The sequence below is a fragment of the Calonectris borealis genome, chromosome 6 (genome assembly GCF_964195595.1).
Source record: "Calonectris borealis chromosome 6, bCalBor7.hap1.2, whole genome shotgun sequence".
Taxonomy (NCBI): Eukaryota; Metazoa; Chordata; class Aves; order Procellariiformes; family Procellariidae; genus Calonectris; species Calonectris borealis.
In genome coordinates, this window is record NC_134317.1 from 38,939,200 (window position 1) to 38,964,472 (window position 25,273).

At 43.4% G+C, this 25,273-nt stretch overlaps 2 protein-coding genes across 8 annotated transcripts in view; both read right to left on the reverse strand.

Annotated features, from left to right (window-relative positions):
- KANSL1L (KAT8 regulatory NSL complex subunit 1 like) overlaps positions 1 to 5,680 on the reverse strand; it is a 67,139-nt gene extending 61,459 nt beyond the window's left edge. For 3 of the 7 annotated variants that reach the window (XM_075153716.1, XM_075153718.1, XM_075153715.1), the window contains exon 1: positions 2,364 to 5,024. In XM_075153716.1, the coding sequence (XP_075009817.1) occupies positions 2,364 to 2,539 (176 nt within the window). In that variant the 5' untranslated portion in view covers positions 2,540 to 5,024. Of the gene's footprint in view, positions 1 to 2,363; positions 5,026 to 5,576 lie in introns of those variants that run through there. The other 4 variants (XM_075153720.1, XM_075153717.1, XM_075153721.1 and 1 more) reach the window with 4 other exon arrangements.
- A 480-nt stretch (positions 5,681 to 6,160) lies between these two features.
- Positions 6,161 to 23,711, reverse strand: ACADL (acyl-CoA dehydrogenase long chain). Its single transcript, XM_075153722.1, has 11 exons — positions 23,584 to 23,711; positions 21,021 to 21,182; positions 18,575 to 18,712; positions 17,960 to 18,124; positions 16,930 to 16,996; positions 15,483 to 15,647; positions 14,698 to 14,799; positions 13,335 to 13,448; positions 11,048 to 11,175; positions 8,642 to 8,728; positions 6,161 to 6,830 (listed from the first exon to the last, which is right to left on the reverse strand). The coding sequence occupies exons 1-11, from the start codon at positions 23,655 to 23,657 to the stop codon at positions 6,737 to 6,739; spliced, it is 1,296 nt and encodes a 431-aa protein (XP_075009823.1). The 5' UTR covers positions 23,658 to 23,711; the 3' UTR covers positions 6,161 to 6,736.
- Between the last annotated feature and the right edge of the window lie 1,562 nt (positions 23,712 to 25,273).

Sequence of the window (25,273 nt, forward strand, 5' to 3'; positions counted from 1 at the left end):
AGAAAAGCAAACTCCCTGTCTGAAGCCTTAGCTTGTTTATAACTATAGGTTTTAAGCTGAAGGTGCAAACATTAAAGGGAGATGTGGAAACCTAAGGAGCTGAGACGTACCAGTCAGGATATTTTCTCTTTAACCTTCAAAACACAAAGAAAAACATAAAGAGCCACAGGCTCCAATACTGCCTTAACACTCTCCGTACGCTTTATTCACCTTTCATTGCTCCACGTGTACTTCAACCATGAGATTTTCATCTCTGTACTTCACCTACCCAGCATCACAGGGGCCAGGTTCAGTGGTCCTAATGCTAATCCTAAATGATACTATTAAAATCCCCAGGATTTTAACCTTTATCAACGAGCCAATAACCGCACACTACAGAGGAGTTCAGCACAAAGTCCTCCCCAGTGGACAGCCATTCAGTAAGAGCCCCGTTACTAGGATCGGACAGCAAAATGCCCCAATGAGAGCTGGAGCCCCAAATCGCAAAGGCTCTGGTGACTCGGCAACGCTCTCAGCATCTGGCTGACATGTGGCTTTGTGTCTTCCCGCTCCTGTAAGAGCTAGCAGGCATAAGAATTTTTAAATCTAAAGGAGTATGGATTCAGACACCCATGCCTCCCCTCCTCTTAGCATATAGCAAATAACTATAGTAAGTCAAAGTGATTTAGCATGGCTAAAACACAAGGGGGAGAGAACTGAAGGCCACGCTTTCTCTGTGGGGTTACTATGAACTCAAGGGAGTCCCCATGTTAGACCTGTCCCTGGGAACTCCAAGAAGCTCTCTCAGAAGAACGCTGTCAGACTGGTATCTACTGAGCAATGAGTTTATAACTGTTCCAACTTTACCATCTGCCTTCCTTAGCCCAAGTGGTTTAACAGTCACAGATTGCTACTCCTGAAAGCCAGGAAATGTCCACACACAGTAGAGCTGCTGCTCAAGCAAACAAGTTTGGAGACATGTATCTCATACCTGTATGAAGATGGAGGCTATTCAAAAAACTGGCAGCACAAAATTTTCAGAGTGCTGTGTTTTAACTTGATCATATTCCCTCAAATGCTACATACCCTTCTGGTACAGTTTCAAATTTCCTAAATTGCAATGAATACCATTAGCAAATTATTTTAAGTTTTTTTTGAGTTGGGGGGACTTCCCCCCCCCCCCCCTTTCAGGGGAAAGAGGGGAAGAAATCAAAGTACCCTCAAATTGAACCACAAACATTAAACTAAAGAGCACCGACAAACCACTAACTAACTAGGAGTTCCTGACAGAAGACCCTTAAATTACAATATAGCTAAAAAAATAAATAAAATACTTTTGAAGAGAGAAATCGCTCAATTAACCCCCTACCCAGCCACTTGCAAACTTCACACGATGTTTCTGCCCTGAAGACAGTTGTGTGAGTCACTTCAGGTGTGTTCCTCTCATTTCAGTGACATCAAAAAGACTTTATAAAAGCTGGTACTGTCCCAGTCTCCAGTCCCTGGCATTTCTCCAAGAAGTTCACACACACACATACACACACACACACACACACACACACACACACAAAAAGTCACTGGTATATGAGCAAAACAAAGCATCAGCTGCAAAAAAATTAAAAACAAATTTCAGTACAAGCACTTGGCTCGACGAGAATTGTACAATTTTCATTTTGACACATTTTATTTCATTTTGGCAGAAAGCAGCAAAAATAATTTCACTCCACCCTTATTGGAAGTGAGTTTCCAGAGCCAAACCTATTATCTTCTGGTGGGGGGAGAAGGGGGGAGTGAACAAAAGCAAAGATAAGTACTACAACATGGTATTCAGAAAGAGTCTGTATTTTCGTTCTGGGAAAAGCTTTTTTGTCATAGGTAAACCATTTCAAGGATTTTTTCCATTGTGTACTACTTGAGGTTTCAAAACCAGAACAGCTGAAATGCTACTAAACTGGCAAACAGTTTGCTTTTCATCTGCTGAATACGCACTCCACTTGAAAGACTAAAAAGTACTGTAAAAAGAAAAGCTGACGTAAAATAAGTACCGGGAAAGGGAAGAAACAAGTACCAGACACGCACAGTACTGCAACTGATGTTTGAAGTGACTTTATGCTTATCCTCCCCTAATGCCTTAATTACGCAGGAGGGTATAGCTGGGAACTGCAGTTCACCACAGCCCAAGCGCTCCCCTGACCCGCTCCCTTCTCTCACCACAGCTATGGGTCCCTAATCCCCTGGTGATCCCTGCTCCTCACCACAGCTACGGGTCCCTAATACCCCAGTGACCCCTGCTCCTCTACGGCTCCTCTGCCCCCTGCTACCTCTGCTTGTTTCTTAGTCCTTACTCGACATTTCCGCGTTAGACCCTTCTCTACCAGGCTTACCTCAACGGAATTTGTCTAAATCCTGAAACTAGCGTCTTCATGTTGGTAATTAGCAGCACCCTGTTAAAATAAACACAACAAAACCCAACCACAAACCTGCCTGCACACAGGGTGGCATTCTCTTCCCAGCTTTTATTTATAGTCCTTTCACTTTTTGACTCTTCCCCCCCTTGCATAACACAATCACTTTTGTTACACAACACTGCAGACAATGTTTTGGGGGATTTTTGCCTGGGGGGAGGATTGCTTTGTCTTTTAGTGGGTTTTTTGTTTGTGGTCTTTTCGTTTTCAATGACAGTAAAACTCCATTTGGGTTTGTAAGGCTCCTCTGCACCAGCCTTCTCTCCTTGTAAATTGAGTCATCTTTCCTCATCCCAAACACCTGAAACTTTCTTGTTAATAATGAATTCCTGGAGACCAGGAGAAGATTTTTACATTTACTATTTTTTTTTTGCTTTCAAATTCAGGGGCCTAAAAATAACATTTCAAATTAATACAGCTGTTTCCACTTTATTCATAGATTAACAGTGTTTCAGATAAGTGAACTTCCAATGTTTATTCCTTGTCTAGGAGGCATTTCAAAAGCAAAGCAAAGTCGCTGGCAGCAGACAGCATCTGCTGAAACACCCAAAGTTAAGCTCAGCAAGAATGTTCAAAAATACCATATGTCAAACTGCAAGAGCTGCTTTGACGCCTCTTAGAGAAAACCTGCAGAAGGAATGGCAGTTACATGAGCAAGTTTGATCTGCCTACAACACAACTGACAAAACCTGGTTTCCTACAGCTTTGTGTTGTTTGCCCCGTAATCCCTAGCTCCTCTCAGACAGCCTTCCTGATAATCGCTGGACAAAAATAAAGCGGTGCTCTGGCAGACAGGCGGCACTGCCTTAGCCGTGCTGCCAGGACTGGGAGCCGCCGCTGAGCCGAGCGTGCAGGAGCTGACTTTGGCCAGCTTCTCCAAGCTTTGCCTGGTGGGAGGCATCCACTTGGGTATACTTCACCTACCTCTCCCAATTTTCATAGTAATTTCTAAGAATAGAGAGAACAGCTCAATAGCATAATCTGCATTTTCTCACAGAACAGTTTGCAGCAATGACCGCAAAAGAGATGTTGGCCCCACTGGGTATGTCCTGGTTAGGAGTATGAAAGAAAAAGGAAAGAAGTCCATATTTAACACACCTGGGACTAGCCTTTAGGAAAAAAAATCATCTCAGTAGGCAGCTTTTGTTTTCAGTTCAAAAGCAGCCCAGTTACTCATGATGAGTATTTAAGCATTTTAGTATTGTGTTCTATTAATAGATTGGGAAAAAAAACACCCAAACAGGATTATGTGGGGAGTCTCAGCTTTCAGCAGCACTCACTATGCAGGCAGTACTATATAGATAAAACTGCAAACTCCAGTGTTTTACACTCCCCAGAAGATATTAAGCACAAATTCCTCCTCTTTGAAAAAAACCCAACAACGAAACACACGCACACCTCAAAAGGATCTCTCTTTGAACGGTAAGAGAACTCAATTTAAAACAGACCACCCTAATAGTTTTAATCATAAAAAACATCAAAAAGGACACACTTCAAGTGGAACTCATTAGTATTCATTTTGATAAAATCCATGACTCATTAAAATCTCTGAACAGGGTTGTTTTTCTCCTTGTTCATAACTGCTTCTGAACAGAGAATCATATATTATTTCCAAGTTTATTACCATGGCATCAACTAATTCCTGTTCAGTCTATAGTATCATATATTTGCAATGTAACATCTGAAGTCGTTTTTAACATATGCTAAACTTAAACACTTTTTGTAGTACATGACAGGTGCCTCTGTAAGCAGGTTGTACATATGTCTCTAATATAAATATCTGTAATAGTTTTAGATCCATTGTAAGGTCCCAATCAACATTTCAGTTAACCTTTTGAATTTCAGTCTTTGAAGAGAGGGCCATAAAACCTGGTCTGAAACAAGACCCATTCAGCTCTTAGACACTAATTAAGATGACTGGAATTCAAACTCCCCAAAACATTTACAGGATTTCACAACGTGGACCAATAAGGAAGGAGAGTCCTAAGGCACACAGACTAGCTTTCTGAGTTGGTACACCTACTAGCATTATAAACATGCTGTATCCAGTTTAATTTTTGATATTTCCTTTTTATTAAATTAAGCACAAAAAGGAAATAGCCACCCTTTGACAAAAAGAAGACTTCAGCCATTTGGATTTTCTTTTTTTTTTTTTTTTTTTTTTTAATTGGTTACTTTGCTTCCCATTGCTGAGGCATATCAAGTACCTCAGTCACTGCTACATTTTATTTTGGGAGATGCTTCAGCATTTTGCAACCAGGGAGCTGATGCGCAAAGTGGATTAAAAGAGTTGCTCAAGACCACACAGGAAATCTCAAGGAAGGCTGAGGGACGCACCTGGATCTCAGCTGCTCTCCAGAGCTTTGCTATCTACTTTATCTAAAGTATTCAGTTTTATGAGTAAGTGGTCTGTAGCCTGGGAAGCCAACTTGGTCAGGGTCACTCGAAGGCAAAGGAATCTGTGGCAATCTGTTCAGCTTAATTATCAGAGGGAAGTTTTAACCCAGGAATTAAAAAAAAAATTTCAAAATCACACATGAAAAAGAAGGCTAAAGCTTTCCACCCATCTACCGACCCAAACATTAAAAACAAAAGAAGAAGGACAAGGCAGCACGACACTGCCTACCTACTCCGCCGCGCTGCTGGGAAGCTAGCGATCCCACGCACCCCGCGCTCGTAGATGGCCCGGCACGGCGGGGCACGGCCAGCCCGGCGGCCAGAAGCCAGGGCCGGGCAGGCAGAACGCGGCGCTCACACGCGGGAGGCAGGACAGGAGAACCCCCGCGGGAGCTACGCGGGGACCCGGTGGAAGGGCGCAACGGCGCGGCCCTGCCCGCCGGCTCCCGCCGCGCCCCCGCCCCGCCCCCGCCTCAGCCCTCAGCCACCCCGGCCCCGCCCCGCGCCCAGACCGTTAGCCCCCCCCCGCCCCGCCCCCACCCCAGTCTCCTCCTCGCGCATGCGCGCCAGCGCTCGGCGGCGCCACCGCCGCTCCCGCCGCGGGAACCAACCGCCGCCCGGCCCCGGTTCCCCCCCTCCCCTCCCGTCTCCGCGCCTCAGCGCGGCGCTCCCCGCTGGCACGCAGCGGCGGCCCCGCCGCCCGCCCCCGGCTGCCCCGCGAAGCCCCGCGCTTGCCTCTGCCCGCCGGCTCCTCCACAGCGGCGCCGCCGCCTCCAGCCCGCGCCCGGCGCGGCTCCCACTGCCGCTGTTGAACAGTCCGCGCCCAGCTAAAGCGCAGCTCGGCGGGCGGGGCGGGGCCTCCCCGCAGAGGGGGAGGGGGCCGCGCCGCTCAGGGGAGGAGCGCGGCCAATCCGCCGCGCCCGGGGGCGGGGCTCGGCGCGGGGGTGGCCGCCCGCCATTGGCGGGGCGCCTGACGCGGGGATGGCCCTCCTGCCGCGCGCGCCTCCGCAGGGCGCGGCGGGAGGGGGACGGCGGCGCGCGGAGGCGCGTCCCCTCTCCCGAAGGGGGCGGTGAGGGGGGCCGGCGCCGGGCGCAGATATGAAGATACACCCCTCAGTATGCACAAATAATAATAATTAAAAAAATTAATATTTTTTAGCACCTTTATTGGAAAAATATTTGGAAATAACTGAAAACATCCACCAGTGTCACCTTCCTTTCCTCAAAACTGCCCCTCAAAGCCCTGAGGTGAATATGGGCAGAGAGGAAGCGTCCCGGTTCTCCCTGGGGCTTTGACGTAACGCAGACAACCACCAGACTGCATAGAAGTGCTTTATTATATTTATTTGAACAAAGTAATTAAAATAAGGCGTTCTGGGTTACATGTAAACATAGAGGTCAGTCGCACACTCCCTCCCCTACAGCGGGTGGCTGCAGCGCAGTAAGCGGGTGTACAGCAACGGTAGCATAAGTTTGAAGTTCTACTTTGACACAGTGATATTTGTCAAGTGGGAATACAAATTCAAAGTTATATTAACATTTAACTTTTGTTCATTTGTTAAGAACGTGGGTTGGATTCAATATAACGGCATCAAGTCTGAAAGACCGAGCTACCCGTGATGCTCCAGACACAAGAATTGCCTTTCACGGCCGGAACTTTGGGAACCCTGAGAATTACACTGTGTTGTCCAAATATGTTTAAACTGAAAGTTCATTAAATATTAGATATCCTGCATATGAGCATATTGTTGTTTCTAACACTTTTTAAAATAGTGTCGCTTCCTTGAAAGAATACAATACACCACATTTACTTTACTTACATTCTGATGCCTGATTTTATGCCATATTAATATAAAAGGATTCTGGAAGACTCTCCAAAGTAGTGAGCAGCTGCCCTACTTGTCACTGACAATGTCTCTTGCAATCAGCTCTTTCATTATTTCATTGGTACCACCATAGATTGGCTGAACACGGGCATCCACAAAAGCTCTGAGGGGGAAAACAAAAAACCAAAACAAGCAAAGATTAAAAACAACCCCTCAGAATGGACACACAATCAAAAGAAAAAGATATCAAGTTTTATCTTTGAAGACCCCTCTTTTCAAAGTATGCTATTCCCATTTTTAAAGAGGTTTCAACCACCTAAAATATTTCACCTTTCCAAGGCACTGTGACAAACCAGGAATTTGGTCAGCATCTCTTCCCTGGTTTTTCGTTTACGTTGTAAAGCCTTCACTATCCCCCGCAACTAAACAAAAACAAAATAAAGCTCTATAAAACCAGACTCTTACCCCCCCGCCCCAATTCTTGTTCCCTCCTTTCCTCGCATTACCTGACCATTAACTCAACTCCGGACACCAAAGCCCCCATCCACCCACCACATGCATCCTGCAAACAGCACGCCCGCATGAACTGCAAGACCCAGGTGCCTCCTTGTGAAAAAACAACTCCTGCAGAGCCAAACTGATAGTTATCATGGTAATTTGCTCTAATGCCCTGGCCTGCCTGATCCTGTCAAGAGGACTGCTAACGGTGCTGTCAGTTCTTTCTTTGAGGCGGGACTCAAAACACCTTGGGAGGAAAAGAAAGTGCCAACTGGTTTCACATCAGCGGGCTACAGCCTTCTGCTGACACCCCGCTCCAGCTCCATTTGGGCCAGGAGCCGAAAAGCCGCACGCAGCCAAACCTTTTCCATCCCCATGCTGAAACCGGCCCCAGCACATGCACAGCTGGTGACGGCACACAGGACGATGACAGTGTGCTTTTCCATCTTAATTCTGCTTCATTATACAGAAAGCAGCCCAGGAGCAATGCGGCATTCTCTGGAAACACACATGTTGCTGAACCGCAGGGATAATAAAACCCTGCGTGGACAACTACTGCACGCACAGATAAGCAGGGGCTCGAGGACACCCTGAACAGGGCTTGCTGGCCTTCCTATTCAGAGAGATAGGGTGCAGAACACTCAAAAGTTGCACCCATTAAAAACATGCAGGAAAAAGTTATTTTAAAGCAACGTTTCATACTCTTAATGTATTTTGAATTAAAAAAAAAATCTAAACGTAGTCAGTTAAAAAAAATTAGTTTGTTATCTGCTTATAACAACTGCACAGCAGTCCTGTGTTTGCTATTTCTATTATCAGATTACCCCTTTTGTTTTTTTAAACACCAAAAGCTCCACTTATATTAGTATGGCAAATGGCATGTACACAAAAGGAAACAAATCTTCACAGATAATATACAAGGAAATATAAAACACTCTGTAAATGTCCCTAAATTCATACAGTAAGCAAAAGATTGGGAATGGCAAATTCCTCTCTACATATAAATCTCTTAACTTTGTCAATTAAAAAGGTGTAAAAAGCTGAATGTAGCCAGTCATGCTCTTGATTAGGCAATTTGTTATTTTGTGGTATTACAAAAGATTTAGGCTGACCAACGTGTTTTCTTTCCTTCATATGCATGCATTTAATTTCAGATAAAACATACAAACTAGCTCCCCTCATTTTTATTTTTACATTGCTTCTCTCTTTTCAATTAACATTTTCTTCTAGAAAAGCAACTTCTATTTTGTGAAAAATAAGTAATAATTGCTCAACAGTTCATGAATTATTCGGAGATTCAAAACAAAGCCTTTCTGCAGACATCTGTACTGTGGATTGCCTTTCAATAAACACGATGGGAAAAGGAACAGTAAATCAGTACTAACACAAAACAACTGACAGGTAGACGTAAAGGAAGTGCCTCATTTTACTTTGCTGGTAATCCTTCATCATTCAAGTCTGAAATGTTGCACTTACTTTGCAATTGGATACTCCCACATGTACCCCCATCCTCCGTGCAGTTGCACACACTGAGTAGCTATGCTGTTTTGGAGATCAGAAGACCTTAAATGGTCAGAAAGAAATTTGTTTTTTAGAAGGATGTTATGCTGTGAAACATTACGAGAGATACAGATAAGTTAGCAAGACAAAAATATAACCAAACTTTTTACTCTATATAACTGATCTGAAATGATGGCCATTAAAATACCTTATCTTATGAGGAACTTTTTTTTTCTTCCTGCATGATCGGTAAGAAATTAATACATTAAACTGAACAGTATTTGAGATTTGTTCTCCCTATGCAAGAGCTTTCGGAGAAGGAAAGCTTTCAAAGCAGACAAGCTTGTTTACCTTTCTCACAGGCCAAGAGATTTCTTTTGTAAAGCAGCTTGATATAGCCTCTTTTCTTATCAAATCCCCCAGCTGTGTCATAAAAATTAACAGCATCACAGGCTTCCCCCCCCACTAGCAACACACCAGGATGCTCTTTGAATATAACTATCACCTGGGGATAATTTATTTTCCTCAATAGATTTTACAGTTTTCAATTCTAAGAAATACTGTAATCTTAAACAGAATTGCCCACTGCAAAATATTCAATTATTTCATGATCTTAAAAAAAAAAAAATCTTTAAAGGCATTTTGTTTTGTGAACCTTCCCTCTAGAACATGACAGATATCACACCATTTACAGTTATGTCCTGCATCTCAGCTTTTGGAAAGCTACATATTTGATGTTATTTTAAACCCTTGATGAAAATTAGGTGAAAGAACCCATACGATTTTAACTGCACTGGAAGTTCAAGCTAAAGTTGAGAGACATGAAAACCACCTTCTAAACATACCACTTTCAGAGTGGCAACAGAAGTAAAGAAAAAGACGATTCAAGTCAATTGCTTCTCATGGAATAATGTAAGAGTCCTTTTCTCCAAACCACCCTCTGCCCTGTCCAGTTAAATCCTTACAGTTTATTATACCATCTTAAATCTGCAACGGTGAGTTACCATAACTGTCTTTCCTAAATACATTTTCAAATTAATTTAGCTACATAATACAACCTGTCACCACAAAAATAAGACCTACTGACCTTTCATCAGATATCAGAAAAAAGATGCACAAACTAAGCTTTAAAATTCTTCAAAGCTCAACCCAAGTCATTGACTGTACAAAAGATTTGAAGCAAAATTAACTGGAGATAGTCTCCTGAAAGAGTAGGGAATAAAACAATTCTACATTCAAGCATTTTCTAGACCATGTAAGAGAGTTTTATGGAAGGGAGCCACAGGGACTCCATTAGGGAAAGGGGAAATCCACAACAAAGTGTGGCGCTAACATTTGGAAGGGTGGGGGAGCTTCAAAAGCCTTGCTTCGGGAAATTTGTTGAGGAAGTAAGTCTACATCTGAGCTGGCACTAGTTGCTTCCTCCTCCTCAAAACTGAATGCCTCTGCTTATGTACCTGGTACTTCTAGGTAATCAGTGCCAGGAATAGCACTCAATCAAAATCCTTCCTTTCATTGTAAATATTATCTCTGGATTCCCTTAGTATTCTCTGCTCATTTCCTCTATACTTATTTTTAAAAGTCTAGAATCTGTAAACCCGTGAATCTTCCATAAAATTATTTGTTCATGTCTGATGTGCTTTTTTTCTCCCATCTTTGCAAGCAAAATAAAACTATACAAATTCACGTGCCACTATCTTAGATGCGTCTATTAATCCAGCTTTCTCTGGTTAAACTTAAGTTAACAGATAACACCACCAAGTACGGGGAGAGGGAGGAGGAGTTCTGGCCAATAAACGAAAGCACTGTTTAGTCTCAGTTACAGCAATAGCTGTAGCCAACTATTTTTTCCCAAACCCAGATAGCTTCAAAAACTGGCTGGGCCAAACAGCTATTGCTAAGTAACTAACTAAAAAGTATCATATGAGCTTCAAATAAACCTGTGCTTTAAAAAAAAAAAAAATACCAACAACCAACACTCCCCCATTAAAAAAAAAAACAAACAAAACAAAACCAAAGCCACACCCAACAACAATTTGCTACAGTAAAATGTAAATGTTTGTCTAAATGCCAGTGAAGTACTCACTTTTACTTGAGGCTAAAGCTGAGTCCTGATCTTGTTATTAATGGAAGCCTACTTTAAAAGCATGCTATTATTTTGAAATTGATCTGTTTAACCAACACTGGTTTTCCATGTAACTAAGATTTTTGTTGACTACACGATTAAAGTTAAAGCTAGTGGTCTCGTTACAGCTGACAATGTTATTATTAATCAGACAGTAATTTTATCTTTTCATTAGATCTGAACAGTTCAGTGTTTTTATCATTAAACTCCTGTCAAGATCACACAAGTAACACTTCCAAATTACTTTAACCACATACCAATACTTTGCCATAGAAGCTGTGGAGGAGTCCAGACGTTTATCTGCATGCAGCTGCAAACAGTTGTCCATAAAAGCTCGGCCCACGCAAATCTGCGTTTTCATTTCTGCCAACTTGTGCTGTACTGTCTTATTTTGTAAGTGGATAGAGGAGGCAGAGGAAAAAAAGTAGTACAGTTTTTAAGTGATACTTGAAGTTGAAAATGGAGCATTTTCTAAAAGGATTTGTTAGAAATCACCATTTCAAAACAACTTTGGCTCTGTACATTGGAAGACAACTTACTTTCCATACAATTATATCTTTACCAATCTTATTGCAGAAAATTACTGCCCTTTACTTCTCAAACCAACTCAAAACATGACCTTAAGAGAAAAACCCCAAGAGCCTGAAAACATAAATTCCTAGAGAGCGCAGAGTAGGAGGCGCTGGGTGCTCCATCACTCTCAGCTCCCCCTGGTGGGGAATGTCCTTTCACTGTAGAGCCACTAATTTCCCCAGTTATTAATAACATTTCATCATCTATTGGATGCATTTTTCTATGTATTCAGTTCTTCAGAGTTTAAGTGATATGCAAAGAGACACAAGCAAAACCAAAGGAAATCTTAGCCTAACTACCAGAAAGTTTTCCAACACCAAGTTCTGTCGCATTGGAAAAGTTTCTAGATAGAAGTAGCAAAATCCATCGCTAAAGTTATATAAAACCCAGACCAGGCAAGCATTCGACTGTCTTGTAATTCTGGTAGGGAGGGGATAAAAACACCACCCTGAAATAAAAGTTTTTTCTGATCTCACAGTTCTAAAATTGTATATACAGAGTCTTCTTGCTTCTCTTGACAATAAATATAACTGACCAGTCTACTATTATTATAAAGAGAAGATTTGATTTCAAACACTGCGGCATGACTAAATGAATTAGGCAAGGCAGAGCTCTAATTAGAAAGAATTTTTGATTATATGCACATTCTAATCATCAGCAACAAAAAGGAAACTGAAAAGGAATGCAAGAATGGCTTATTTTGCAAAAGTAGTTACTTTGTGAAGTTTACTGGCCACCTGGTGGTTGGCAGTGGGTTAGTCTAAAAAAGATTATTTTGGCGGTCTCTGCACACTACAATTAGGAAGCATCCCTTACCTAGATGAAAAAAAGGTAAAATGTATTTCTTTTGTTAAAGCTGCACACTGCACATACTAAATTCCATCTGCAATTATGGATTTCTGAATGTTAACTTTAAAAACAGATGAAGATCATAATTTCCTAACAAAGATACCTAGCATTCCAGCCTCTAAATGGCCCAATTCTGCTGCTATTCACAACAACTAAAGATCTGATTTTGACAAAGGAAGTCTCAAGACTTTGAAATGGATTTTTTTTTTTTTAATTATTTCAAAAGTATATATATGAAAAAGAGGCGGCCAACATCCTCTAACCCATATGAGTCACTTCTATAAAGCAAACATGCAGGAGCTTGGTCTGCTTCAGCCCTAACAGCTAATGTGGTTTTCAGGAAAATTGTAACATCACAATACTGCGGAAAAGAACATCTGTTTTATGACTGCAAATAAAGAGCGTAGGCATAAACGTCTCAAAACACAATTAACAATCACTGTCAGGAGTGAGGTAGGCTCACAGAGAATGACCCAACAGTTTTATATGCAGTCACTTAAATACCCAGCTAGCTGGTAGCTGAGGAATCTCATTACAATCCCCATAAAGCTGAATACAAACACCTCCGCAGGCATTCAGGCAGCAAGGTCACTGCCTGGGAGCCCCCACCAGCATCAGCCTCAAAGTTCATTTTTCTGCAATGCATTATGTGCAGAAGAACGCAGTACCTGCACATGCGCCAAGCTCTTCCGCAGCCTGTAGGATTCCGGGCAGACATAGAAATACATGCAGGTGCAACAGGCCCTGCGATTAGGACCTCTGACAGTAAAATGCAAGCCTAAGAGCAACAAGGTAATTCTTCTTCAGCAGCAGCAAAAAGCCAGTACCGTTTCTGCCCGCATATTTCACTTCCAAAAGCAGCATTGCTGGGAGGTATCTAACTGAATCGTAAAATACATACATTAAGGCTTTTGCGGTGTTGGGGTTTTCTTATTATTTTTGCTTTTCAAAAATTAATGATGGGCATGGAGGCAAACAACAGCCACAGTCCAACAGTGAAACCTGTGCAAATAGTCCTTTGGAAACAGACCAGTGATTTTCATTTGCTCACTATTTCACATACACAGAGGTAAAGCAAATGCACGCTGGACTCTGTATAGAAGTCTCTCAGTTCAAACTCACCTGCAAGTGTGCAATTGTCTTTCCAAAAGCTTTTCTTTGCTTCACATAATTCCTTGTTTCTTCAAACATGAATTCACAACCAGCGAGAGCCATATCAGCAATCAGCAGTCTTTCCTTTTGAAACACAAATTATGGAATCAAGTTGAAGGAGTCTGACATTCCTCCGTATCAGATGCACAACTGGGACACAGATGTTCAGTGTTGTTCATTAAGGGAGGGGGGCAGAAGTCACAATGAGTACCAAAGCAGACACACTGCATTACTGAAATTAATGAGTGGGACAAATGCCTTGCTGCCTGAAGCTCACTTTTAAGTCTTTTCCGGGGCAATGTTCTATCACAACAATGACTAAAAAAATAGCTACAAATCAACCACAGGACTCTTCTTGACTGAAAAATATACATCGAATTCTGTTTCAATTATTGGTTTTCACTGCTCCATTTAAACAACAACTGTATTTAACAATTTCAATAGGACACGTCTAGCAAACAAAACCTACAAAAAAACCTGGCTGTTTTTTCCTTCCTCATAACACGTTGAAAAACAGGAACTAAGTACAGAACAATTACTTCTAGCACCATTGAAATCATCTGATGGATCACACTGAACCTGTTCATGAGTGCATCTATTTCTTTACAGCAGAAGACTTCCTTTGATCAGGTTCTGTATTTACTCACAGCATAAAATTAAATAAACATGATCCCTACCAGATGAGGCAAACACACAGTTTTGACAAAGCACAGTCACGTTTAGAAAAACCACATTGCCTCTTTGTCCTCCAAAATAATTCCAAAACTTCACAAACTAAGTCATAAACTGTTATTTCCACTAGCAAGGTATTTTGGCAACTAAACAATTTCTTTACTTTGCTATATGGACGAAGAAAGAGTTCCTTCTATCTTTAATATGCTTCTATGGTAGAGGAGCTAGAACAGCAGTGCTTGCTTGTTTCTTTAAAGAGAATGCCAAATGCATCAGAGACCTCCAAGCTGTATTTAATTTACTAAGCAAAGTGGTTCCATGGTAGAAGTATACAAGAAAACCATGGTATGTTCTTTTAGATACACTACTCTAAGCTCAGGTTCTTCAATAGATGGGTTGTTGATTAAGAGATCTGGCTTTGAGCTGGTGGATATCAACATTTTTTACCAATGCCCAAAGAACTGCACTTTTAGCACTAGGAATTGTGTACGTCATTTAAAAAGCAGCAGTATCAACACAATGTTGCCTACAGATACCGCAATTCTGAGCCCAAGGTGGCTTCCCACAATACATAATCTTCAAGACTAAGGGAGATTCTGGCAATGACAAGAATTGTCTCTGTATTCTTCCTACAAACAGCAAACACTCACGTTCCTCTTACCTGAGGGAGCTCTGCCATCAGATAATAGAAGCCTTTGTTCTCTTTTCCAAGCAAGGCACTGGCTGGCAACCGCACATCTTCGAAAAACAGCTCTGCTGTGTCCTAAGAGGATTTTAAATGCAACAGTTTATAGCCTGACATTCTCATCTCTTCATTCCGCTTCTTTTGCCCCATTTTTTTCTTGCTATTGTACACTTTAACTTGAAATCATAGAATCATTTAGGTTCAAAGCGTCCTCCAGAGGTCATCTAGTTTATCTCCTACTCAAAGCAGGTCCAACAAAGCAAGCAACTGCGGACCTTGTCCAGTTACGCTTTCCAAAGCTCCAAAGATGAAGGCTCCATGATCTCTCTGGGCCCCTGTTACTGTATCTGATCACTTTTACGGCGAATTTTTTTTCTTAATACCTACTTAGAATCTTCCTTAATGTAACTTGTGTCTCTTGCCACTCTCCCTTTCACTGTGCTCCTCTAACAAGAATCTGGCTCCACCATCTCTACAGCCAACCATTAGGTAGCTAAAGACATCAATAAGATCCTGTCCTTCCAGGCTTCTTCAGAGTGAACAAATCCAGCTTCCTCAGCCTCTCCTTGCACATCACATGCTTCAGATTTCCATAGGCAAACTCAGCATACATACTTTGCATGCATATCATTTGTGCTCTAAAGCCTAAGAACTAGAATAGCACCACAGGTCCATTTTATATTTATTTAGCTAATGCCAGGCATTAAGTGATCTTAGACTTCCTCCAAGTCTATTATGTGTTAGGGATTGTATGAACTCACTTGAGCTTTCAGGCCAATTTTGTTCAGCTTGCGTCCTTTGATGAAACCTTTTGTTCCATTTTCCACTAGAAAAAGGCTGATCCCATGAGCAGGAGATCGGGCCTCCCGGTTTGTAACCGCAACCACAATCACTACATCACTCATCCAACCATTAGTGATGAATACCTGTAAAAAATGCAGCTTGGAATAAAGCAACAAGCTAGGTGAACAGAAGTTAGAAGAGATCATCAAGCAGCAGAAAGACAAATTGCATTGACACTTTCACAGGTGAACTGAAAGGCAAGGTTTAACTATCCAGAAGAATTTTAAGCTTTAAGCTTTCTGAATTAAGTGTTTTGGAACAAGTAGGAATTAGCTTGAGAAGTATTGTGCGGGTCAGAAGCGTGAAGTTAAAGAATGCACAGATCTGTTTCTTTTGTCTGTCCCATGACAAAGAAGGAATATATCAAAGGTATCAAATGTAGATATTAAATGAACACAGAGGTTCTCTTTTCTAGAAATTCAATTAGCAAGGTATAACATGCAAAACTATCAATGGCTTCTTGTCACAACTGCTTACTATAATCCTGTAAAATGACACATGAACCTAACCAAAATGATCCATCTTAAGTCCAGCAAAAGAAATGAGCTATCTGTCCTGCTTGGCTTCAACTGTGCAGCAAGAGCAAGTATCATTTTAAATACCTGTATGTACATATTTGCTTGCACACATTCTCACCACTTGAAATTCTGCTAAGGCCAGAAGCCTCTATCAGTACCATGTTATCAGCAGGCGTCCAAAAGAAGAGGGAGGGAGAAAGAAGATTAAGACATTTCATAGCTTTAAAAAAAGCCCTGTTGAGCCCACATTTCCATTTGAACACTTTATTTCTGCCTTCTTGCTTTTTTATTATGGCAACAAAAGAGGTTAATGCTGCCAGCTTTGCAACAGCTTGACAACCCACACAGAGCATCTGATGCAGTTGGGTTTTTTTTCTCCTAACATGACCAGCAGGCTCCTGAATAAAGATTCCACAGTTTGCATTGTGGCAACGCAAGTTTTTACTCAGGCGACAGAAGATTTCACAGTGGTAGCATATATATTTTGTTGTTCAACCTCAGTACTGAAAAACTGCACTGGTCTTGCTTATGCTATGCAGCACTTTTTTTTTTTTCCCTTTTCTTCCCAGTTTAAGGGAAAATAGGCCTTTTGATAGGGTTATTTAAAGCTACAAAAAGAACCTACTCAAGCCCTTCCGTAAATTGGTCCATAAATTGCCAGCAACAGAAGTATCTTAAGTCCTATAAAAAAAAGTAACTGGGAAAAAAAAACAAACCACAACATAACCCACAAAAAAACAAAAGTGAAAGGACTGGGGGGAGATGCTAACAGTGGTGTACATCCTTCTCTGTCTAAACGCATTCAGTTCCCAAAGCCTATGAGCGGCATATATGTCTGATCACTTACCTTACTCCCATTAAGAATCCAGTCACTTCCATTCTTTTTTGCATATGTTCGTACTCCCTGCAAGTCACTAAAATGAAATTCAAAAGGTCCTTCAAGAAGCCATTCCAGAAGCTGCAATTTGTATCTTGAATACTACCCAGTATAAAATAAGGTAGATTTTATAATGACCAGGCCCAGGCTCAGTGAAAATGCATACGAGGATAATGAAACATGGTGAAAAGGCTGAGAGCATAACAGAAACCACAAGCGTGCTGTAGCAAGGGATGATAAATCTGTGCAATTGTACAAGAGCACGAGGTCCCATTTTAAGGTATCTGCTTGTAGAAGGTGGTGTAATACAAGCACTGACACCAGCGGGTCAGCATCCCCTTACGTCAACATGCCTTTGATGACAAACGCCAGACAAAACCACAACCTCTAAGCAGGCTCAGCCCTGATGAGGAGGCTCTGTAAAAAGCCACTGGCAACGTCTACCATCTGTAGAAGCATGACACCAGCAGGTTTTGCTCTTCGCCCGTCCCTCTCTGGTTTGGAAACTGCCCAGATCAGCTGTGTCTACTCCAAACACGTGCTGTCTGCCCTTCAATAATGATGGGCAAGGAGGGACGTTGCTCTGTTTGAAAGGATTCAGAGGAAAGAAAACCAGGTGTTCTGTTCCACAACAAAAGCTAATAGTGAAGTCAAGCTCTCTTTACCGAGGTATGTAATTTTCTCCTGACTACGTTTCATATTAAAAGTATGTTCACATGACAAGCAAGTTAGTAACTACAAACTGGACCATAAAAGCAAATACAAAGCATATTTGCCCACAGTGGGATGATATTGAAATGGATTCTGAGCAAGTACCTTGAAGTGACAAAGCTGTAGTAAAGTAATCAATAAGTAACAGTTGTTTTTGAGGTACTACCTAATCTAGGATACTGCCTAGTCACTAAGATGACTATATAACCAGGAGGGTCAGGAATTTTTTCACTGAGAACATTATGTGCCATCTACTGATTTAAGACCATTGTTTTAGTATTTAGCTTACCTGCCAGCCCCAGGTTCTGTCATGGCGATAGCTCCAATACACTTGCCTGCAATCATTTCAGGGATAAAGCGTTTAATCTGTTCTTCAGAGCCATAGTTTGCAATGTAGGGCATGACTATATCTGAATGAAGGCTGAATCCTGGTCCAGTACAGTTAACGTACATCCTTGGGGAAAGGGGAAAAAAAGAAAAAAGTTCAAACAGAAGTACTACAAAGATTTAAATGCTGAACTTCACACAGTTACAACAGATCCAACAATGAAGAACACCCCACCACGCAGACGTCTCAGACATAATCTCAGCTTGTGGCACTTGTACTGTTATTTACAGAATGTACTTTCACAGTCAAATGAGTATATAACCTACCAGACCAACTAAAATGCTTCCCACAGTCCCAAAGTCCTAACAGTGGAGCACAATGACATTTGTTACTTAAACAATCATCCGGAATACTTAAAATAGGAGGGATTTACGTATGTCTAAACTATCCTTTCCATGAGAAAGATAACACCGTTTTCTGTAAGCAAACATATTCCACAATGAGGACATCTTATGGAAAAATATACAGTCTCTTGATAATATCACTGAATTTCTTCAGGAAGTGCCTAGTACTTACTGCTCCTCCCAGACCACAGCTGAAGAGAGAATATCTGCTCCAATGCCTCCATGTTTTTCAGCGATAGCAACACCCAGCAAACCCTGCTGTCCAGCCTTTTCCCAGAGCTCCCTGCTCACCTGGCCGTCCTTCTCCCATCTGCAAAATGAACAGAAGAATGGAGTCACGCATTAAGTCCCCCATGGGCTAGTGTTTATTTGTCATGGCTGTTGTTTCACACTAGAGCACCTGCAGCCAGGTTTCACTGCACAGGAAGACTCTTTCGGTCTCCCGAACATACAATATGTAGGGTACATACACAATTATATTTCCCAGCTAAGAAGCAGTGGCTTAATAATAGGTTTTCTATTCAAGTCCACAGATGCGACTGGCATTACAGGGGCACCAACTGTGTAACAAGTTTGAACTCCTGCTTCCAACATATAACCTGACATCTCTTTAAGCCTTGTTATGAAAGGCAATGCTGCCTATTGGTCTGGGTACCACACCAGGATTTAGGAGACTTAGCCACAACCATCTGGATAATTACAAGCAGGTCTTTATCTTCCTGACATTCCATTTGCCCCACGTACAAAATGGGTGTAACACATCAGTATCTTATGCGAAAGATTTCAACTCTTCCAATAACAACTGCTTTGTAAGAACAAAGCATTAACATATTAGTAACTCTTACATAAAAATCCTTGAGCGCTTATTACAAGTTATTACTGTATCTTGGTAAATTACTGCTGTAAGGTGGTTTCAAGTTTCTAAATAGACAGTTGAGGTTTCTCTGCTGACAGTTTGCAGAATTTAACACCACAGGAATCACTTATTCTTGGAAAAATAGTGCCTCTTCATGGAGTTTGCCAACTCAACAGAAAGTTGGATGGCCATTAATGGCACAGCATAGCTTTTTTTGACCTTTTTTTTTTAAAACCACAATTCTAAAATTATATGGTAGGCAGATTAGATCAGAGACACTCCTCTGACACGCCTGTGTGCAGCAGAGCACTTTATCCACAGTTAATAAAGTATCTTATCCTACACATTTAAGCTCATTCCCAGAGCTTTCACTCCTACACTGGAAATCTTAAACAAATCTCTCTCATGACCATCTTTGCTTTTTCCCCCCCCCACTTTCAGGGCCATTCCTGTCTACCTCACCCACCACGAAAGCTTCTCCTCCTCACAGTAATCCACAACTGCATTCACTGATGCCACACTTGTCTCTTCATATCAGCGCAGCCAATTAATATACTATGCCTGAAGCCTGTTTACTTGAAAGCTGTGAGAACAGAATGGTTCGTATCACTGAAGTGCAAGAACACAAGTGCAACTTGTTCCAGTCTCTCCGGAAAATAGTTGTCAGCAAGCTAGCAAACAGGATCTTCAGTAACCTCGAGCAGAGCCGGTACCTGTTCACAAACCTGCACTAGAAGTCATTCTAACAAAAGATGAGGGAAAACATCTGGTTTTGTGGACAGAGTATGACTGTACAGTGCAAAAGCATACTACTTTGAGGTCACGGTTTGAGGATGAAAAAAATAGTTGGCAACAACCCTGATGCAAGCTGTTTCCATTGCCTCCCGCTGTTCATTTCTGCCCCAGAGCCACAACACCCCACCCACTCAATTGTGCCATCTCAACTGTTTGTGGATACACACTGTGAAGTGCACCAGGAAACTCATCCAGCAGCATGATTTAAGAATAAGCCCTTTACTAGCCCCCCGTGTTTTTGCAGGAATGTTTTTTCAAGTAAAGTAAAAATTGCTTAAGACGCTATTGCAGCTTAATGTTTACTGTTCAAAAACGTGTTCTGAGTTCATTTATTTTCTTTCTCCAGCTATAACATGATTGGGTATAGCTAAAATAAGGGTGAAAAACACCCTCCAGCTCTAGTTCAATGGAAGTATGACACTTCTACTCTGTGCAGAAGACCACACATATTTCCACAGAAGCAAAAAAGACAGAAATTTAAACAAAGAGATTTTGTGCAATCAAATCTTACCATCCTACGTGTACTGTATTTACAAAATCTACTGCAATGTAACCTAGACACAGTGTTCATGCTTTTTGGATGACAGCAGTACAATAGCATGGCAACTGAATTGTTTCCCTAACTCTACCCACAAGACATCGGTGTCAGAGTTAACACCTACAAGCAGGGATACTTTCGCTGCAACTCTGCAAACTGCATTTGTCTGCTCATAGGCCTAAGATGAAGATGCCAGATTGCCCACACTGGAGCTCAAAGAATGCAATGAATTTTGATTACGTGTGATTTTTTTCACATATGATTTACATAGGCAGGTTTGTTTTAATTGAGTAAATTTGAAATACAAAGCTTGTAAATGAAAACAAATATCCTATTTGTCCTGTCATATTAAGAGTAACACCCCAAAAAGCATTTTGAGGAAAACATGCATATTATTTGGCAAACCAGAATGTTTAAACGGTATCTTACTCTGCATGAAAAGGCAGCACTTCTTCCTGAAAGAACTTCCTCACACTCTCCCTGAAGATATCATGATCTGATGAGAAGATCCTCCGAGTTCCTATATCAGTCAAACTTTTAGCAGAAGACGGTTCTGGGCGCTTTGTGCCATGCTGTTCAGTTTGCAGAGGACTAAAAAAGACAAGTGAAAGCATCTGTTAGGACACAGGCACCCCCATTTACATAACCCTTTTAAAAGGAAGGAAACACCTGTGGTGTTAAACATAGTTCACATCCCAACTCCAACACAGTTAGGTCCAAAGGATACCTACAATATATATAAGATCTAACATACACTGTACTTCACTGGGCTGCGAAAGGAGGTAAAGCAAGACTGGTTTGTGCTTAATGCTTCAAATAAATTAGAAACAATAATAATACATACATAGGTAAGAGGATAAAGTTTCTGTTCATTAGAGATGCTAAAAATCATCACTGCCTTCTCCTCCCACCACACAACCTCCAAAATGCAATTCAGCTCAATTTAAACTGAGGTGGTAACTTTTTGAACAAATAAACTTTTTTGCTTGTTTTGTTCATTCTGTACATGCCCCCCAAAGCCCCAATATCGCAATTCCATGACACTGAAAATTCACACACACAGAATAAAAGCGAGTACAAAACGGATTTGCACTTTCTAAGGGCTGTATTATACTCTGCATTATCACATATATCTGCATAGCTCTAACTTTGAAAATAATACTTTCTAATTCCTTCTAACTTTCAGCATTTTTGTTGTAGAGGAAGGCTAATCCTTCCAAAACTCTGATAAAAATATATATAAAAATAAAATGCTTCTTTAACAGAAAACAAAAACTGAAACAGTGGTAAATGTCAGTAGTTGAAACCACGCAAGGCAAGTATAATTACAAAATAACAAGGAAGTGTTTAAAGCTTTTTTAGGGGTTTAGAATGTCAAGGATGACATACTACTTCAGGGTGGAAATGAAAATTCACTTCTTATATTTGCACATTGGGTTCTTTGACTTGCTTTTATTTTATTGCCACAAAACATTAGAAATGGTAAATACAGAGCTGAGCTATATTAAATGAAAAAGGCATTCACTGTGTCCTTCTCAAACTATTTTGTTCATCTCTCCTCAGTTCCTCAGCACCAGTTTCCCAACACAGGACAGTAATTGTGTGTAGTCCCACAGAGCTTAGCTGAGCTGAGCATACACTTATTTACTTCGTTACCAAGACAAAGGTCTTTATTTACTGCCACGCTCTTCCTGGTGCAAAGGACTAAATACTCCTGAAACAGACTCTATTTACTTCTAGTGATATTTGGAAGAAATGGGCTACTACAACTTACTAGTAATTTGTACTCTCAAACACAGGCTTCCCGTGCCAGGCACACAGTGACTCTCCCAAAAGCTCCACCTTGTTTTCAAAGCTGTTTAAGAGGATATCGAGCTTTATTTAAGACCACCCTTTTGTTTAATTGTGGCTCACAGCCCTCATTTGTGGCTCACAGCCCCTGTGGCGCACAGGGAAGGGCCGGCCTGCTCCTTCAGCCCTAGGAGACACGACTTGAAGGTCAGAGGAGGCGTGAGCACACTCCTGCGTTCCTGCTCCCCGAAAACCCCCTTCCCCGAGCCCAAGCGGCCTGCTGCCCCAGGCCCGCGAGTGACCAGGGTGCCCGGGCAAGGACGCGTCCGGCCCATCACCTGCTGCCACCACGGGACTTGGCGTCCCTTAGTGCGGATGCCAAGTGGAGCAAAGGTCGGCCCTGTTACGGGGATGTGCCGGGGGCTCCCAGACCTGCTGGGCTCAGGCCGCAGCTCAGGGGGCTCCCAGACTGGCCGGGTGCAGGGGTCTTGGGGGGCTCCCAGACCTGCCGGGCACAGGCCGCAGCTCAGGGGGCTCCCAGACTGGCCGGGTGCAGGGGTCTTGGGGGGCTCCCAGACCTGCTGGGCTCAGGCCGCAGCTCAGGGGGCTCCCAGACTGGCCGGGTGCAGGGGTCTTGGGGGGCTCCCAGACCTGCCGGGCACAGGCCGCAGCTCAGGGGGCTCCCAGACTGGCCGGGTGCAGCGGTCTTGGGGGGCTCCCAGACCTGCCGGGCACAGGCCGCAGCTCGGGGCACTCAGGGGGCTCCCAGACCTGCTGGGCACCAGCCGCTCACCCAGCCCCCAGCTGCCTCCTGCGATGGGAGCACAGGCGCACACATATACATATATACCTATATATACATACACGCCTGTGCCTATAACCTTTGTGCCACACATATACAGAGCATATATCCATACCCCTCCGAACATATACATAGGTGCATACACTCACCACATATATGTATACGTATGCGAACACATAGCACCCGCACCCCACGAACACGTACCCACCCACCCCACGCAGACGGGCAAACACATACAGCCCCTTACGCGCCCAAGCGCAGGGGCGCACGCCCACCCTCACGGTGCGTCCCGGCGGGGCCCCCAGACACAGGCGCCCCGGTACCCCCCGCCCTGCCCGGCGCGCACCCGCCTCCCCACCCCGACGATGGCCACCAGCGCCGGCCCTGCGCCCCGCTAACCTGGCTTGGGCAGAGAAGGGCCGGGGGCCGGCGGCCCGCAACAACCCGCGCAAGCGGAGCAGCCGCGCCGCCATCTTGCGCCGCGGCGGGATGGGCCGGGGCGGGGCGGGGCGGGGCGGCAGGCGGGGTGATCTTCGCCCTTGGCTTGATCGTGTTTGTTTGTTATTATTGTTTTCTTTCGGGGTCGTTGAGTGGCAGCTTCTTGGTTCCGTCCGCGTTGCTCCCGTCTTCGCCCTTTGTGGCGAGTGGAAGGATTTCTGCTGCCCAGAGCGTGCCCACACGCCTCCCTGTAGTCATCCCTGCTCCCGCCTTCCTACAGTTACAAATCCCTTCTAACACATCTGCGTTTACAGCAGGATGGTGATGAAACATCTGCACGATTATTGTTTTTCTAATGTAGTTTTGAAATCACGTTACAGAGGGGAACAAAGGCGACTCGGGCGCACCCCGGGCGGGCGAGGTGGCCGCCAGGACGAAGGGGATTGTGTATTCGGGGGTCGTTTGCGTGACTGCGCCGGGCGTGAGCCGCCTCCAGCTTTGCCCTGGCTCCCTCCTCGGGGGCGGCAGCAGCGGGGGCGTCCCCTCAGGGACGGGGCTGTCACCCCTCCACGGGTCGGCAGGCGAGGGACCGAGGCGGAGAGCCTGAGTTCCCTTCCCCTCAGGGCTGCTCCAGCCGGTGCGGAAGGGGGGAAGGCAGCGCCGGGCCCGGCAGCGGCCCTCAGGGTTCATTTTGGCGGCAGGACGGGCGCTCGCTGCCTCCGCCGGCCCCCGCTGCTCCCCCGGGAGAAAACTACCCCACGGCCTCCTGATGTCGGTGGGTTTTAATTTGCGGAACCTGCACGCCGAAATCTTTTAGCACACTTTTTTTTTTTTTTTTTTTTTTGGAGGGCTGCTTCCCTAAAGAAGGTGTTTTGTGATTATTACGTGCAGGGGCTTTCCAAAGGATGGAGAGAGGAAGAGAAAACCACGGGAGGTGGGGGAAAGGATGAAGATTTAACAGTCTGCCCGTAGTTCTCCCTCCCTTCGGCTCCTGTGGCCGCCCTGCTGCCGGGGCACGGCCCTGACGGATAATGCTCTCCCGAGTCAGCCGTCTGGGAACGTTTTGAGCTGTAAGTGTTCACTGAGAAAGTGATCTGCATCCTTTACCAACAAAACCCTGAGATACAAACTGAAAGTAGATGTTCCCAGTCGTCACTGTGATGAGGACTGGGTTAAAACGATATACAGTCCCCATCAACGGGATTTTGTCTGCTTTCCTCACTCCCCACGTGGTGTCGGGGAACCTTCGGGCGTTGCCTCCCGGAGTCATGAGATGGCACAAAAATGGTAAGCAAAAAGTGAGTTTTGAGCCTTGATGTTTGTTGAGAAATAAAAGCTGAAAAGCAAGATTGTAATGGCTCAAAACGCAAAGCAGATCGGCCCAGAAGATATTTTTCAAAATCTTGTCATTTTACATAATTTTAATAATTTACTTGGAGGTGAATTGTACATAATCTATTGAGAGAATTCCCGTGGTTTGGGCGTTTCTGTATATTGATCCATAGTCTAAACCTGTTGTAATGCTTTTTAACAAATAAATAAATACCTTTCTTTTGACCAGTCCCACTTTCAGCTATAGTGTTCCTACACCCTCAGCCAGAAGATGGCACCACAGGAATAGCTATTCCTATAGATGAGCCTGCTTGAAAGG